Source organism: Macaca nemestrina, chromosome 6 (assembly GCF_043159975.1).
Source record: "Macaca nemestrina isolate mMacNem1 chromosome 6, mMacNem.hap1, whole genome shotgun sequence".
Taxonomy (NCBI): Eukaryota; Metazoa; Chordata; class Mammalia; order Primates; family Cercopithecidae; genus Macaca; species Macaca nemestrina.
The window spans coordinates 8,565,032-8,583,899 of record NC_092130.1 but is presented as its reverse complement, the minus strand read 5'-3'; the positions used below and the strand labels follow the sequence as shown (position 1 = coordinate 8,583,899).

General features: G+C 41.3%; 1 protein-coding gene across 7 annotated transcripts in view; it reads right to left on the bottom strand.

The window, feature by feature from the left end:
* Nucleotides 1-4,760: 4,760 nt before the first annotated feature.
* Nucleotides 4,761-18,868, bottom strand: part of LOC105480870 (F-box and WD repeat domain containing 11) — a 140,505-nt gene continuing 126,397 nt past the window's right edge. For all 7 annotated transcript variants that reach the window (XM_011740064.3, XM_071098092.1, XM_011740066.3 and 4 more), the window contains 5 exons: nucleotides 16,401-16,519; nucleotides 14,297-14,407; nucleotides 13,259-13,337; nucleotides 11,823-12,009; nucleotides 4,761-7,309 (listed from right to left, as the gene is read on the bottom strand). In XM_011740064.3, the coding sequence (XP_011738366.1) occupies nucleotides 11,848-12,009; nucleotides 13,259-13,337; nucleotides 14,297-14,407; nucleotides 16,401-16,519 (471 nt within the window). In that variant the 3' untranslated portion in view covers nucleotides 4,761-7,309; nucleotides 11,823-11,847. The remainder of the gene's footprint in view (nucleotides 7,310-11,822; nucleotides 12,010-13,258; nucleotides 13,338-14,296; nucleotides 14,408-16,400; nucleotides 16,520-18,868) is intronic.

Genomic DNA, 18,868 nt, shown 5'->3' with positions numbered 1-18,868 from the left:
TGACATGTGCCCACTGTGTGCTGGATGGATTTCAGCAGGAAAGATAATAACGTATGTTACCCACAGCGTCTGGCACATAGTAGGTGCTCAGTGCACAAGATATCCGTCACTGCCCCAATGCCACATCCACGTGGGTTTGCCAACATCCAGTCCAGGTCAAGAATCATCTTCTCATCCTGGGTTCAGCCTCCCTCTAGCTACCCTGTGTACTGGGACAGTCCCAGTAAAGCCAACAAACTAAGCTTTGGGGAACATCCTCCTGTCTCCTTTGGTTATGGTAACAACCCAGGAGAGACTACGGAGAGGCCCGGGGCGAAGGCGGGAGTGGGGCCTTCTGTTAAATGTTGAGTTGCTCCCAACATACTTTTCAGACATTCGTTCGCTTTGCCCAGTCTCCTCCGTAAGAGACATGCTTTCGGATGTGTTTTGAAAAATATTCCATATGCTAATGGAATGTCACCATCTGCCAAAGAAGGCAGAGCTGTTTTTAAAGGAAAAACTATTACAGAAATGAGGTATTCACAGAGGGGCACTAAAGAGCCCAAACGTCGCTGGCCTGAGTCTGACCTGGGCTGCCTCGTGTTACCAACATGAAAAGGGAGTGAGAAAATCTGAGGCCAATTAACTTCTCTCCCTCTCTCTCTCTCTCTCTTTTTCTCCCCCTTGCCCACCTCTCTTTCTCTCGCTCTCTTTCTCTCTCTCTTTTTCCCCCTCCTCTTCTTGGAGACATGATGAAATTTCCTGAAACAAAAACTCGCAGCCCGTTCTATAAAATGCTTTCGCCTTTGGTGGAAAAAGCCCCGATGGTCCCTTTTATCTCTTCATTCCTGAGGCACAGACCTGGCCCCTGTCTGTTTGTGCAGATGGGCTGCAGGGAGTGTTCCCAAGGACAAGCCAGGCAAGGGCCGGAGTGGAGAAGCTATTCCCGGGCGCCTGTTTGTTATTGCTGCCAGAGCCCTGGCCGTTAGGAGAGTGTGGTGCTGTCTTGGAAGAAGTGTGAAGTGGGATTAGGTGTCCTGCGGTGTGATTAGTGGACAGGCATTGTTCCCCAGGAGGCCCAGGCAGCTTGGAGGCAAGTGTTTGCAAAAGAGAGTTTCCAAGTTCTGAGAGCATCCACGGGCCCTGAAAAGACTGCTGGGTAACACGCTCCTGCCTCTCCCACTGCTCCTTCCCACCTTTGTCACTGGCTTGGCCTCCCGTGCCCCTTTCCTAAATGCAGATGTTCCTCTGGGCTCTTTCTTCTGAAACCACCACTTGTCTCCTTCTCTTCTAGGCAGCCCAGGGGCTCCACTCGAACCTCTCTGGGGCCCCTCCAATGTCCACATCCAAACGCATCCCCCTTCCACCTCCTGGATCAACCCCAATTCCCTTATCTGGGAGACTGGACACCCCTCCAGCCCATTGCCCAATCCAGAAATCCCCACCTCAAGGACTTGGTGTGTCCATGCCTGCAGCCTAGAACATCCTGTCCCAGCTCAGTGCATGACCAGCGCCTGCTTATTGAGATCTTGGATCCAGTGTCCCCCAGGCCACACCTGAACGCTGCCCAGTGTATCCTCTTCACGGCAGTCAACACAATCTGAATTTATCTTGTAAATGTATGTTTGTGGACACTACAGCAATCACTGCACACTGTTCCTTTCTTCTAGAATGGAAGCTTCCTGAGAGCAGGGACTTTGTGTCTTCTTCCATTATAGCCCCATCTAGTGGCACCCGGGAGACACGCATTGAATATGAATGCTGTTGCCAGCGCCTCCAGCTCCCTCCACACCAAACCCCGTGGCTCCCAACACCCTCTCTCACCTCCTCAGTGTTCCCTATTCTGGACCTTAACATCTCTCTCCTGAATCTTAACTTTAGCTTTCTAACTGGTCACTCTTGAGCTTAAAACCAGCCAGTGGCTGCCCCTGCCCCCAGGATAGAGCCCCCACTCCCCAGCATGGCCCACAGGGATGGCCACAGTCGGGCCCCTGCACCTGTCCGGTCCCTTGCACTCCATCACACTTGGTGCATTGTTGAAGACACACCAAGAACATATGCCAGGGACATATCAGTGGAGGGGAGAAGAGAAGGGCAGAGGGTCTGTGGGTGCCAAGGGACCACACAGTCTGAGCCTGGCTCTTCAGGGAAACTCTGCGGGCATCCAGGGGCCCACGGAGCATAGAAAGGGAGATGGTAGGGCAGCGTGCCAAGAGGCCAGCTGTGGCCCCCAAGACAGACCAGAATCAACGCTAAGCCCAGCTGCTCACAAAGACAGATCTGAGCCTCAATATCTTCAACCGTAAAACGGTAAGAACATAAACCATGTAGGGCTACTGGGAGGATGAGAGTACACAAAGTCCTCACCAGCAGCCTGGCACCCACGAATCTTTATTTTTTATTCACTCACTTATCTTCATTCTTGCTGTAGTTGGCATGACCCAACCTTTTCTCCCGCCATCACCCACCACCTATACACACCCTGAAGGCATGAAATTCTCCCATCCCCTCTGGAGACAATACAATTCACTGAGGATAGTGACATGTTTAGACCCCATTCTCTTCCCAGAAATACTAGCTGGGGATATGATAGGTTGACTACCTTTAAAATTATTTGTAATTAAAAAACTAACAAATATAACTCAGTATAAACCTATTCACTGGTCCATCTCCCACTCTTCCACCCACTGAACAACCCAGGCACTGGTTACAAACTCAAGTCCTCACTGAAACCAGTCCTCACAGGAGATGGTCAGCTCTTATATTTCCCCTCAAGAGGCCCAGACTGGCTTCAGGTTTGCCTGAGCACATTTATTTGACAGCACAACACCCAAATTCCACTAACTCCTGTCCCTTTCTCCCCTCTGTGCATTGTTCCCTTTGTTTAAATGTCTAAGTTGAAGCTACAGGGCACTGTGCTAGGCACTTTAGAGATGTCATTTAATCCCCACAGTAATCTTAAAACACTGCCTCTACTTGCCAGCCGAGGAGTTCGGGTTCAGGATAATACATGCCCTTGCCCATGAGGCCTGCTGCCAATTAGGTGGCAGGGCTCCAATCCTGAGCTAGGTCTCTGGGCCCCAAAGCCCAGGCTCTTTCCTCTCTGCCATTCGGTGGACAAGTGGCCCCCATAGGATGGTCTCGATGGTGGTGTAAGAATATCCCTCCCACTGGGCGTGATGGCTCAAGCCTGTAATCTCAGCAACTTGGGAGGCTGAGGCAGGAGGATCCCTTGAGTCCTAGAGTTCGAGGCTGCAGTAAGCTATGATTGCACCACTGCACTCCAACCTGGGCAACAGAGCTAGATGCTTAAAAAAACAGTCCTTCCCAATACCCTGTATTGGTAGGATTTGGAAGTACAAACACAGCCTGCAAGAAATGGCAAAGTCCACTGGATCTGAAGGTGAGGTGATGAAGGGTAGAGAGAGCTTAAGTTGTACACACTGAGATCTCACCAGAACATCAGGTTTAAGCTGTTCCTAAATCTGACCCCACTGAAGTCCTTGGTCTTGTAATTTCCAGGTTCTCCCAGGCCAGCCCAGTAATAACTCACATACTCTGAGCAATGAAATCAAACAATTCCTAGAGAAAGGATGAGCAGATGAACACGAAGTTGAAAATAATGAACAATACAATCTCATTTATAGGATTCTACTTTCCAGTTTACCTGGCATACACTATGAAAAAGTTACTTATGACCTGCCCTACGAATCTTTCACATGGCTACACCTAACCAATATAATTTTTAAACTACTGAATTAGTGCATTTGGTGTATGGGGTCCGCCGTCCCAACTGTGGGCTGGTAAACACCCTGAGATGGCCATACACTCAGTCATCCCACAGAGGCTGAGTGTCTACAAGGTGTTGGATTCAGCTCTGTGCAACCAGCCAGCAGGAGCCCCGATATCTTAGCACCTACAAGACAAGCTCCCAGGGTCTTCCCCAGCTGGAAAAGCACGCTGTGTATAGAAAAGAGGGTATCTATTGAAGGACATGAAAGAAACTGGTTAACCATCATTTGAGGGACTGGGGGTTAAGGGGGAGAGGAAAAATTACTTTTTACTCTTTCTGTGATACGTAAATTGGGTTCTCTTAACCACATGCGTATGACACATTTGAAAAACATTTTCTACAAGAAAAGTGGGTGCGAACAATTACATAGGAATACTCTAATCTCATGCAAAAAGTCCGTATTACCAGTTGGGTTGACTAACGGGGAAAGTTTAGCCTAGCTATCTAACAAACTCAGCTTCCACTCAGTTCTACTGAGTAGCAGAACTTCTGAGTAGAATCCTACAGATACTAACTGGAATTTTTTCTGCTTCAGTACTCTACCAGTGACACACTTGCACACACAAAACTATTCGTTTCTGATGCTATGGTGGAGAGGGCTGCGAAACTGCTCCTCTCACACCTCTACAGCCCTTCTTCAAGAAGGGGAGGATCCACTCACACCTGAAAGCCACTTGGGACGTCTCAGAGACCATTTTCATGTTGACAGTAACTTGTGAAGCAATTAATTATGTGTGGGAAGCAGATTTTCAGGGGAAGACTTCTTAGCTAGACCTCAGCTAACTCCTGAGATTCAAGCTAGCTTTCGGTAAAAGCCCAAGACAAGGAATTATATCATCTTCTACAACATTCTCACAGGCCAAAACCGGTTTGCCTTCAACCTCATTTTACAGAGCAGATGATTCTAAAAATCTATAAAATTTAACTGTATGTCACTGAATTCCTAACAGCACTTAACAGTTTCTTTGAAAAATTTCTTAACAGAACATCAGAGTATTGCAACACTTTATTAAGAGTATTGGCTTTGAATCAGTAGCTGAAGTAACAATTGCATGAAGCCAGATTAGGTGCACTGCATAATACCCATACTTGATTTATTGACATTACTTAGCAATTTATTGGACAAAAGTCAAACTTTTTTGTTTTTTATTAAGCACATTCCACAGTACAAAGCTGTCATGAATAATATCTGTACAATTTAACAGTTTCAATAGCTGTTCAGACACAAATTTATTTCAAACAGATAATTGGCAAACATAATTAATTACAAGTTAGAATTAGACTATCCCAGTGCTTTAAAACATTAATATAGCAGTAATTTACATTTGCTCAATTATGGTTAGCAAAATAAAGTCCAGAGGATGGCTGGGAATTACTATAATCCCAGAAAGTCAGAATTCCTTGGGTGCCAAAGTCCCCTGCTATAATTTAGTAGGCACAATTCAAAGGTTGTGTGCATATTCAAAGGCCATGATCTCCCAAGGAACAAAGGAAACTTCTATATTAAACATGCAAAAGCAACAAAAAATCCATTCATTCATTCAGAATTGCCTCCTCCCCTGCCCCTCCCTTCCCCCTGGGCTTTCCTAACCAGTTTGATATTGAAGCTGGAAGATGAAAAGTGGTCAAAGCTAAATCACTTTCACCACCACCATCAAGCTTACAATATCCACCTTAAGAAGGGGGTTTATTGTTTACACTTTGAGACTCAACCTCTCAAAAACATAAATTAATTTAGTAACATGGGAAGGATTTTTTTTTTTTTAAAGAAATACTAAAAAAGCAAAGCCAACTTGATAAACAAATCACATACACACACATTGATCCCCACACCGTTCTCAATGCAAAGGACAAATCAGAGCCCAGGGGCCTTCCCTTTAGTAGTAGAGTGTGCTTCCACGGGAAGAGGTTTCATTTATAGGAGGCTGTTTATTGGTCCTTTAAAATGTTATTGACATTCCTTGATCTTTGGAAACAATGGCAAAGGGCAAATCAAACCTAATGTTGAATAAGGGAGGGAGAAGGAGTGCCAATTGGATGCCAACGTCCTTTCCATGCACTGTCAGGGCAACAGTGCCATTTACACATTTGTGCTGTGTAGTCGGGAGTACTCGGAGCCTTCAGAACCTGCTGGGGCCACAGCAGCAGGTGACACCAGAGATGTCTGGGGTGGGATTCATGGGCTTGAGGTTTTACTCCACTTAGGAATGCCCACCCCTCAGCATAGGCCTCTGAACCCACCTGACCTGCCCAGCAGGCTCCAACACACCAGCGGGCCCTGCCAGAACCTTGGCAAGGCCAGGATGCATGAATTCCAGAGCCAAGACAGCCTGTCAACAGGGCCTTCTTATTTCCCCTTCCCAGGGCCACGACTGCACAGAATAATGATTTTTGACAGTGAAGCCAAATGAATACTATGGGAGGTGACCACTAGTACTCAGGAGTACTTATGAGAAAAAGAATAAGAACAAAAAATGTTTAAGGTACCTCTCTATTGTATAATACATACTCCACAACAAATAAAACATTTTGTGTTAAACTTTAGAAATTACATTTTAAAACAAGATTCTCATTAAAAACACACACAAACCACACACACGCAATGACAACAACAAAATAAAAACACTGTATGAATACTGCAGGAAGGGTTCTAGGTAATCCACATCAACCCTGGTATCAGGTTCTTGAGCCCAGCCCATGGCTAAGTGCGAACACACTCTGTATTAGTGTCTCAAGCACAGGGGGCCCTGACTCCAGCAACTTTGAGGTTAAACTGTTATGTACATTATATCTACATGCGAATACAGTATTTTAAATTAGGAGGCAAGCACACGTATAAAGGTGTTACTCTACCAAATATCAGGAGATGGTTGGGGGACAGAGAACAGCTAATAAAAGAAAAGAGCTATATTACCTGTTGGGAGATAATATAACTGACTTATAGTTCTTTAAATTAAAAGAAATTGGTACAGAAAGGAAGTATAATCCCAAAAATATTACTAAAACAATCCAGAGAAATTTTTCCATTGTCCAACATGTTCCTAATACAACAAGTCAGAATTCATAATGACTTGGACGGTCAAAAGGAGAATGCTAACTTTTCAGAATGAAAGCCCTGGACATTCTGGGTAGGTGTTTGGCACCCAAAATTTCACTGAAGAAGAATGCTGTTTCTTAATATCAAACCAAAGTGCAAAGCAATATAAATTAGAGGCCAAGTCTTCTCTTGACGGTCGATTTACTTCTGTAAAACAGATTCTATGTTCCTTTTCTATGAACAATTTACATTTGAAACATTAGATATTTTCACTGATGAGGGAAGGAAACAGGCTTCTGTTCTACTTGAAGTCAGGGAAGCTAAGGTATCCTTCTCAAAGGAGAGCCAGAATCAGAGGTGAGAAATGTCGGTACTTGAAGAGTTAGGCTGCTTTGCATCTACCCAGCGTCTAGAACCAATTCCAGCTTCATAACTCAGCTGTGAACGAACTCCCTTAGGCATTGGTAGCCATGTAGCCAGTAGTTCAAGACTAGAAAACCCTGAGGAAAGAAATACAAAAACAAAGGGAGTGTTTAGATGAGGATATACACACTACACCCCATCCCCATGCACACAGCTACATGCATAACTTATTAGCATTCACAATAGAAGCTGTAAGTTGTTTTGAGTGTACTACATACCAGGTATCACATTTATTTAAACCTCACAACAATCCCATGAGGAAGAAACTATTATAAACACCCGCTTCACAAATAAGAGAACTAAGGCTCAGAAAGGCTAAGTGTTTAGTTCAAAGAGTCAACAAGTGACAGAGAAGGGATTCAAGGAGTGAGCTGACCCTATAACTTAAGTACTGAGAGTACTGCTCTGAAAAAGTACACATAGAACAAAAGATGCTTCACATTCGATTTTATATTTAGCATAATCTTTATGACATTCAGAACCTACAAGGGACCCATCTCATATTCTCACGAGAGCCCTCATCGATCACTAGGAAACAAAAATATGCAAAAATTAGCCTTTCTAAAATATTGCTAGTAATCCGAAATGACTTCCTTTTTAATAAGTAAATCATTTGTAAAACAACAGTGTAGGGGGGAAGGTCACTGAATGTTCCATAATTTTTTGACTATGGCTTTGAGTCAGAAACACATTTCAATCACAATTTCTACATTCATCATGTATGTAAATATGTACACATACGTAAAACAATATTCATGAGAATATTCATATTCACAATATTTATCATTATGTATAATGCAGGCTGACATTTTCTATTCTAAATAAAAGCAAAGTAAAAACTCACTCAGATTATGTCACAATCAATGATGCACTAAACCACTGGCCTAGAAAGTCTAAAGTCACCTTAGGTGGGGGAAAAAAAAAAAGGTGAGAGAGACTTTTTAAAGCTTGAATGCTTTTTTTAAAAGGTGATTTTCCCAAAAGGTTGTCAATTTTCATAAAGATCAAGAATCTTAAGTCTTCTCAATGAATTCAAGATTCAATTTCATTTGCTACTTTTTTCCCATTAAGGATATTTAAGGGAACCTGAATTATTTCAAAAACATTAATGCCCTGGGACCAGAAGTGAGCACTCTCAAATGCTGCTGAGGGGAGCATAAACTGACTGAATCTTTTGGAAGGCAAAATGACCTACATATGCACATGTACCCTAGAACTTAAAGTATAATTAAAAAAAAAAAAAGTCTTCAAACATGATACCTTTTAACCCAGACTCTCCACACATTTCCAGAATCCCATCCAAAGCTGACAAAGGGTTGGACAAAGATTAGGTTAAAAGAATAATCATAGCATTGTTTTTTATAATCACTAAAAACTGGGGGTTGGGGAGGATAAATATGTAACGAGAGAGCATATCCAAACAATCTAATATAATTTGGCAATTGGAATAATTTGGACAAATACTGACATTACTAACACAAGCATTTCACAATAAAGAAGAAAAACATGTTTAAAAATGTCCAGTTAGTTATCAAGCATCACTTTAAAAAGCCTGAAAGGATCTATAAAAAGGAGTTAGTGGTAAACCATGAGCAGGAGTTTACTTTCTTCTTTTGGCGTATCTACTTTTTCAAATTTCCTAATAATGATCTTATATTGTCTTGTAATAAGAAAAAAAAATAAATTTTGAGCTACTGAATATATAATACAACATACAGCTCTTACATGTTACTTTTTTAACAATGACTCTGTAAATAAATCTATTACTGCATTTGCTGACATGGAGAGACTCTCACCTGATATTTTACGGGTGAATATTTTACTGCAAGGTTAAATCACCATTAGGGTAGTGTTTCTTATTACACATAACACATGGTTATAATTTTTTTCATGTTATAATAAGTGAAAAGAATTTGGGGCTGGGCGCGGTGGCTCACTCCTGTATTCCCAGCATTTCAGGAGTTCGAGGCAGGCAGATCACTTGAGGCGAGGAGTTCGAGACCAGCCTGGCCAACATGGTGAAACCTCGTCTCCAATAAAAATACAAAAATTAGCTGAGTGTGATGACACATGCCTGTAGCCCCAGCTACTCACAAGGCTGAAGCAAGAGGATCACCTGAGCCTGGGAGGCAGAGGTTGCAGTGAGCCAAAATTGCACCATTGCACTCCAGCCTGGGTGACAGAGCAAGACATTGTCTCAAAAGGAAAAAAAAAAAAAGAATTTAGAAAAGAGCAGTAAAATCTATAAAGTTGACTGCCAAGGTTGTTAAAAGTAATAAAATTGGAGAGACAAGCACATTTGGGGTCTCACTGCTTGTGCTGGGATACAGGGAACCACCAGCTTAAGCAGATAAGATTTTTCCACTGACTTATAATTGATCACAACTAGGCAGCTATTCTGAGGTTTCCATAAAAGGTGGGTAGGAGGAGGGCCTGGAGGAAGTAACACAAGTTTCCTTTCTACCACAGCCAGTAAGAAACAGCATTGGTGATCACTGCTTCATCTCTCAACCAAAGGAATCTTGCTCAGGGCACTTGCAGGTAACATATAGATGTTGTCAGTTCATCTACTGTAATACACCAGAAAAAGAAAACCGTGATACGGATGTCTTGAATTTTGCCATATGCCTCTTTAAGCCATTTTTACTTGGGTCCATTCCTCCTTCCCTACATTTTCTTAGGCTTATTGGGAGGGGAGGTCGGGGGGAGGAGCAATCACTCAAGAGATCCTTGCCTCCTTCCTCTGGAATTCCTATTTTAAGGCTCCATTCAATAATTATAATAATTCTGCCATGTGGATTTTTCAACTGACTTATGAAGAATCTATCCAGAAAGAAAGCAGCAGGGCAGAAGATTATGATCAGGAACAGTCTGAACACACCCGAGACCCGTAACAGCAAATAGGTAAGTGGCTTACAGGTCACTCCTGCAAGGCAGACATAACCAACCACAACCAGTCCTTTGGGGTTCATGGGGTCCCAGAATCCTTCCAAAGGCAACACTCCCACCAGCCACTACTGACCAAACTCAGTGGGCATGAAGAAAACACAAATTATTTGCCATTCCTGATGTAGACCCTTGGTTTACTGCTAATAGATGGAGCAGGGCAAGACCAGAAGTCAGCAAAAAAAAAAAAAAAACAAAGTCCTTTTTCTGAAAGGGCCATATGGTAAATATTTCAGACGTTGTAGGCCATAAGGTCTCTGTTGCAACTACTAAGCTCTGCCACTGAAGCACAAAAACAGCCACAGACAACACATAAAGGAATGAGCATGGCTGTGTATCAAAAATCTTTATTTATAAACAATGGAATTTAAATTTCATCTAATTATTGCATGTCATGAAAAAAATATTCTTCTTTTAATTTTTTTAAGCATTTAAAAATGTAAAAACTATTCTTAGCCTGTGGAGACAGGAAAAAAAAAATGGATAAGCAGAGACTAATTAAAAACAAAACAAAACAAAACAAAACAAACAAAAAACAGGTAGTGAGTCGATTTTGGCCCCTGGCTATATATATAGTTTCTTGACCTCTAGGTAAGACCAACTTCCTGGTGGAGTTCTATTTATTGGATCTTGGAATCCTGATGAAAGAGTATCTGAAAAGATGGTAACTTAGTGAATAGTACCAAGAGTTCTCAATCTCTCCATCAAAAAAAATGCCTAATTCTGCACATGGACTTCCTTATACTTTTGAAATTCAATGAACAGGAAAATATGTAATGATAAAAAGCCACTAAGAATTAAGTAATGATTTTAAATAAACACAAATTTCATTAAAATCACAACAGTCTTTATAGACATATATCCATAGTAGTATGATTATGTGTAAACATTTATTCAGTCTACAAAGTTTAATGTGTGTAGAATTCACTGGCCCTCAGCAGAACACACAGAGTTGTCAATACTGTTCCTAAGTCATCAGTTCCTAGGACACAGCCAAGTAAGACTTCTCATCTTCCAGACTGAACACTCTTAGTAATAATCAAAGCATTCTGTCATCAATGGTTACAATGACTTTCAATGTTCCTGTAGCCAGAGTGAAGGACTCTGCTTCTCAGCATATCTGCTGTGTTTCGTGGAAGCAGAATAGGTTTTAGGGGTCTCTCAACAGATGCTCTTCTCTGATCCACCCTTGAGGGAATGACGGTAGTGGGTGGATTGTGGTAGTGGGGAAGAGGCGGATTTTGAATGTTTTGTCAGATGATGATTTTTTTTTTTTTAATAAAAGAACTGAAGGACAGGAAAGAAAGAGAGAAAGAAGTTTCTTGTACCCCAAAATAAAATTCAAGGGATTTTACTGGTGTTAAATTGATTATGACCTTAAAAATCATTTAGGAACACAGTTTTTAAAAACAGGAACCATGTTTATCATCTGCCAATAATGAAAACCCACACAATAGGCAGGATTCCAACTGAAACCTTGTATGGATGTGACTATAGAGATCTAGCCTGATACTTGAACTCTGCAAAAGCTGACACATCTAAGAGACCTTAGTTCCCATCACCAAGGAACCCAAATCACAAAATTCCCCCAAAGGGAAGGTGAATTCAATCAGCAAAATTGGAAGGGGAAGGGACAGTACTCACCTGAAACGGGTGAAAGTGCAGACTGTTATCTAGAGATGTAAGTGTATGTTCTGGAGGGAGAACGGGTCTCATTCTGGGCACTGGGAGGCACATTTAAGAAATCCCAAATCAAAATAGTGTCATCATGGGAGCTGCTGATGATCTGAAACTCATCAAACTGTAGCCGAAACACACGTCCAGAATGTTCCTATTAAATATTAAAAACTTCATGAATAAAATGACATCTTTACAGTCCCTGATATCTCACAATGAGAAATTTGGCAGATGAAAATGAAGCCACTTAAACAGACTTCTTACACGACTGTACAGAGCTCATTGAACTGTGTCCTTCATCCCAAGAACAAATGCTTTTCTTTCTTTTCCTGCTAGGCCTTTTTTGTTTTTTTTTGAGTCAGAGTCTTGCTCAGTCACCCAGGCTGGAGTGCAGTGGCGTGATCTCCGCTCACTGCAAGCTCCGCCTCCGGGGTTCACGTCATTCTCCTGCCTTGGCCTCCCGAGTAGTTGGGACTACAGGCGCCCGCCACCACACCTGGCTAATTTTTTGTATTTTTAGTAGAGATGGGGTTTCACTGTGTTAGCCAGGATGGTCTTGATCTCCTGACCTTGAGATCCACCCGCCTCGGCCTCCCAAAGTGCTGGGATTACAGGCATGAGTCACTGCGCCCGGCACCCCCTGCTAGGCCTTTTCTTTCATTCAACTCTGTATCTTAGACTCTACCAATATTTCAAAGATCATCTCACAAAGGGCCTTAGAAAAGTAAACAACAATACATAATATCCATTCTTGATGCACTCTAAAAATCCACTGGAAAAACCTAGAATCAGAAGGACAGTTTGTTTAACATGACCAGGGTCTACCTCAAACTGCTGCCAGCATCAAAATTCATGGTGAAACATTATAAGGGTTCCCATTAAAATCAAGAAGAAAGAGAGTTCTGCATCTTCTAGTAAATGCAAGAAGTGAAGAAATAGAAATAAAAGATAAAGCTACTAAAAATTTTTTTAAATCTACCGATATTCCCAAATGACTATCTCTTCAAAAATACAACAGTACTTACATATAGCATAAAAATTTATATATAGTATAAAAATGTGCTGTTATTAAAACATAACATAACCACAAGTAGCCATATTAAGAAATCTTCAAACCTGCAAGAAGGAAATATTGCTTGCCCTATGAGGAAACCAGTCCACCTACAAATCAGGATGCCTGCCTTCATATCTGAAGTTGCATTATGTCTCCCCTTAGAAAAGTGCTCACAGTAATGTAAGCATCAAATATTCTCTGATTTTGGCTAAACAAAATGAACAGTGAAATTCTCTGAAGGCATCTTGTGAGATACACAAGCGCTCCTGTGATACACCTAGACAGGGCTATCTGCAAATGGTCATCCTCCAGCACAGGGAACCAATTCCTGTCTTAAGAGGTCACGTACCACCAATGTGCGCAAACACAATGTGCTCGCTGGGGCTCGAGGGTCAAGAGCAGCTTGCAAGTCCCAAACTTTAATTTTCCTAGAAAGGGAAATGAGATGTGATTAGTGGAAAAATGAACAATTTATATGCTGTCAAACATTTCCTTGACAAAAAGTAGTGCATCTGAACTGCCTATTTATAAAAGCTAATGGGGAACATGCTTATGTTTTTACAAATCATCTGAACCAATTACACTTGACTTCAGAAAAATTAAGAACCAACACATTCTCAGAATTGCTGAAATTTTAAAGAAATATTATTTTAAGGGAGATAAGAAAACAACTTCAGGTTATCTAAATTCAGTTCCGGACCTGATAACCTGTGTCACCAAGTTCATTCACCAGGGGACTGTCTAGGGCTGAGGAGGTGCTGCTGACAGAAGCTAGGGCTCTGTGTGAAATTCCAAGGATACCTTTCTCCAAATTAAGCAAATGCTGGAAGTTAGTAATAGGAGTACAAACAGACCAACCAACCCATTTGGGAAGTATATATAAGGTCATCTGGAAAGATTTACAGTTGCCATTTGCCCATTTAAAATATAGTGAGGTGTTTTAAAGAGGGTTTGTTCAATTTACCAAAAGGGGAAAAGAAGAAACTTATTATTGAACACATGAACACACACACACAGAGAGAGAAAAAGAACACACATACACACACACAGAGACAGAGAGACAGAGAGAGAGCGCCTGGCTTAATTTAGGGGTAAAGCAAAGAAGTGAGTACACTCACAACCTCAGCTATTGCTGGAGTTTACAACAATGACTCAAAGCATAAGTTTAGGAACCACAGTGGCTCTGCCTCTGTCATTTGGGGCAAGATTTAGTTCTTTCTGGGCCTGAGTGTCCTCACCTAAACAACTGGTATAATAATACCTGCCATCCACCACTACACAGAAACCTACCATAGGACCTGGTACATACAGAGTTGCTTAATATACAACATTTCTTTTTCTTGTTGATATAGTTATAGCAGTACATCTGAAAATCTGAAAGACATACCCATCATAGGCCCCACTGACAATCCTCTTGTTATCAAACCGGATGCATCGGACCAATTCTTCATGTCCCTCTAGGACTCTTAAACAGGCACCACATTCAATATCCCAGAGCCTTGAATGAAAAACAGACCTCTGTGAAACAATTTCCCACACATGATTCACACTATCTGTAAGTTTTTTATATCTGTTCCATACAGATATAATTTTTCACTATCTTGGAACTCTTTATTTCTATCTCACTTCCAGTACACACCACACATATAAAGCTATATGTATACATTTATACCATCTGTGTGTTTCCAAGCACTAACCTAGGAGGAAGCCTTACTTTTTATTCTATTTCCTTTTATATGATTTGAAACTGTTTTTAATCATGTGTCTGTATTACTATTTAAATAAAATCAACAAACAAGAAACGTCAATTCTATTTAGTTCTTAGGCATTCTCTTGATGTCTGAGTTGATAAAAACCATGTAGACAAATGGTGTAGGAAAGACTTTTCTGGGGAGACAGGGATTGTAGGCAGTAAAGGAGAAAAAGCACAGATGAGACAAGGTGGGAAGGGAGATATCACATACAGCCATCGGGTAAAGCTTCCGCCCAAGGTAATTCTAGCACAGTGGAGTCCATGAGGACCGCTGAGGTTAGAACTGGTGGACCAGCAGCTCTCTCTTGATGAGGCCTGTGGATACCCCTTCCTTGATACTATATGCTGAATACTGGAATTGATGTACAAGGTCAGAGTGGGAGACTGATTAGGTACACGCAGTGTTCTGGCGGAAATATAAACCCATTGACTACACCAAATCTTTTTCTCTGCATATAACTCCATTCTGGAGTTAGAGATCTTTTTTCCTATTATGACTGATTTTCTACCGTATTTGCAGAAAAAAAAATCATAGCTAGTTAGCATGTACAAAATAAAGTGAGCAAATTAATTCTATCATAACTTTTTCTTAGCCTCTCTACCAGTAATTCCTATGATACATCCAAAGATCATTTTATTACAGCTGCCCTTAGCAAATCTTAGTACCCGTGATGACAGCATCTCTAATCTGTGATCAAAGTCATTCAGTACTGCCTCTATGACTCCAAAGTGGTTCTCTTCTATAAGCTGCAGAGTAATACACATTACTATCTTGTAAAACCTCAACAATTCCAGTGAGGAGGTTAAGAACTGTTTACTGATGAAACATTAAGCAATACCACAAAGCGTGACGAATATAAGAGAAACAAGATTTAAGCTCTAAACTAACTTTATGGTATCTTAAAGCCTAAAATGATAAAGCAAACTTAAAGAGCCGTTATAGCTTTTTTGTTATTTGCTTGCCTTTAAAAAAAAAACTTTGTAATAATCTTAAACCCAATCTTTATTTTGAACGAACATTAGGCAATTTGGTTATAAACACCAAAGTTTAGTAAAGCTTATGTAAAGCTACTAGTATGTGTATTTTTTTTTAATAATCTTGAACCCTATCTTTATTTTGACCAAACATTAGTCAATTTGATTATAAACCAAAGTTAAGTTTAGTCACTTATGTAAAGCCACTAGAGTGTGTTAAGACAGTGGGGAAATGGCACGGGATAATTAAGTAGATATTGAAGGCATGTTCTTAACAAGATACAAAATGTCTAAGGTTAGTTAGATTCATTAGAAAGCAAGGAGGCTGAGGGCTGGGAAGGAAAAATGGAGGTAAACGATCCCGGCAGGAATGGATGATTCCATAATGCAGTCTTGGGAGAGAAAAATAAAGTACACTCCCATGTGTTAGGTAGGGAGCTGGGAGCTTACAGGTGAGGGAAGTCAGAGCGAGTTGGGCTGCAGCACCCTAGTCTGTTCTGAAGTGCTCTGATATTAAGTGATCCTGGGTGGAGTTGAGGTTAAAAAACTTTATGTACTGGGGGAACACTGGAAGACCACCCAGGGCATACACGGTTTTCCCACTTGAGTATACAGAGCCAAATACATTTCTAAAAGTTACCTAAAGCTTTCTTATCTGAAACATCCCATTTACTCTGAGTTGTTTTGAGCATTAGAACTAGGAGATGAGTCAACAACGTGGCAAGAATCAGCCTGCTCTGTCAGCACACCAACTTCTACCCACCTAATGGTATTATCTGATGATCCACTAACAACCAGCCGATCCCTGTACTGGAGACAGGCAATGCCTCGCTTGTGCCCATTGAGAGTACGGACAAATTCACAGGTGCTCGTGCTCCAGACCTGTATAACAAATTAACAATATTTTAAAGAATGAATGTGGAAAAGTCCTCCCACAATATACCTTTCTTAAAAAGACAGCTTCTGAGAATGACCCAAATATGTGATTATAAAATACAGTGTCCTCTAACTCAAAGTTGGGAGGCTAGAGGGCAGACTAGACAGCATAACATTTTCTTTGGCTGCTGAGTAATAACACTGGAATGAAACACGGAGGGAAGTGAAGTCTCCAGTCGTTGAGATCTTTACAAAGAGAACATCTCCTAGATGGTTTGGATCTTCATTTACCTGGAGGAAAGAGTTTGGGCCAGATTGTATGTTTTTACACCAGCTGACATGTCAAACCCAATGAAGCTAATGTAATAAAAAAGCTTCAGCTGGGTACAGCGGCTCACACCTAATCCTAGCATTTCGGGAGGCTGAGGCGGGAGAATTGCTTGAGCTCAGGAGTTTGAGACCAGGCTGGGCAACGTAGTAAAACCTCATCACTACAAAAAATAAAACTAGCTGGGCGTGGTAGTGTACATCTGTGGTCCCAGCTATTTAGGGGGCTGAGGTGCAAAGATCACTTGAGCCCAGCAGGTTGAGGCTGCAGTGAGCCGTGTTTGTGCCACTGTACTCCAGCTTGGGTGACAAAGCGAGACTTTGTCTCAAAAAACAAACAAAAAGTTTCATCTTTCATATAATCCTCTTTTCCAGCGTATTTTCTTGAACAGCTCCATTTGTTTTGACACATTACTTCTAATTGTATGTATGTAGAATAAATAATCCCCTCTTTTGTGATATCATCTGAAAGACTTAGATGTTCATAGACATCTCAATGTATTATTAGACAAATAAGGAGACACACAGCAACCAGAGTGCCCTGAATTATCTTAACAGCTGCATTTGCAGCTGAATGGGATAGATAAATATATCTCCACATGTAAAAGAATGGCATTGGACATCTACCTCATACCTTAAACAAAAATCTAACTCAAAATGGATCAAGGACCTACACGTAAGCGCTGAAACTATACAGTTTCAGTGTCTTGATAAATTGAACATCATCAAAATTAAAATCATTTGTGCATCAAAGGATACCATCAAAAAAGTGAAAAGGCAACCTACAGAAAGGGAGAAAATATTTTCAAATCATGTATCTCATAAGGGGCTTGTGTCCAGAATATATAAAGAACTTATAACTCAACAATAAAAAGACAAATTATCAATTTTTAAAGTGGGCAAAGGATTTACAGACATTTCTCCAGAGAAAGTACACAAATGGTCAATAAGCATAAAACAAGTTGTTCAGCATCATCAGTAATAAGGGAATGCAAAGCAAAACCAGAGATACCACTGCACACTCACTAGGGCAGATAAAAGAAAAGAGACAAATAACAGCAAGTGTTGGCGAGGATATGGAGAAATCCTCCATGCTGGTATTATGAAACAGCTGTTTTGTAATAAAGCTCAGACCCTCTCAACTTTCAGGCACTGGTCTCATACCAATTGGTGTGACTGTGGGAGTAAGTTGCCACATATAAATCCTAGTTGTTTAGCTTCCCAACTATCCAGTCTAAAGCCTGATGCTACACACTTTGTGATTTGTGGGGCTAGGTGTAAGAATGCTTTCCAGTGCTGGTCATGAAAAGGATGTTCTTTGCGCAAGCTGAAACCCCCACATACCACTGGCAGGACTGTAAAACGGTGCAGTGCCTTTGGAAAACACTTTGGCAGTTCCACAAGCCTGGGCAACAAAGTGAGACCTGGTCTCTACAAAAAAAAAATGGGCAGGGGGGCGGGCCTGGTAGTGCCTGTACTCCCAGCTACGCCGGGAGGCTTAGGTGGGAGCCTCAGGGGTCCCTGAGCTGAGGGACGGCTTGAGCCCAGGAGGTCAAGGCTGAAGTGAACCATGACTGTGTCACTGCACTCCAGCCTGGGTGACAGAGTGAGATCTGTCTTCAAAAAAAAAAAAGTTAAACAGAGGGTTACCATCCTAAGAAAATTAAAAACATGAAAACTTCTACACTAATATTTATAGCAGCATCATCTGTAATAGCCGAAAAAATAGAAACAACTAAAATGTCTATCAACTAATAAACAGAAGAACAATGAAATGTTATTCAGCCACTGGAAACAACAAAGTACTGGCTGGGTGTGGTGGCTCATGCTTCTAATCCCAACACTTTGGAAGGCCGAGGAATGCTTGAGCCCAGGAGTTCAAGACTAGTCTGGGCAATATAGCAAGACCCCATCTGTACTTAAAACAACAACAACAACAACAACAACAACAAAAATGGGACAAAGCTGATAGATGCTACAAAGCACATGGATGAACCTTGAAAACATTACACTAAGCACAGAGGAGAA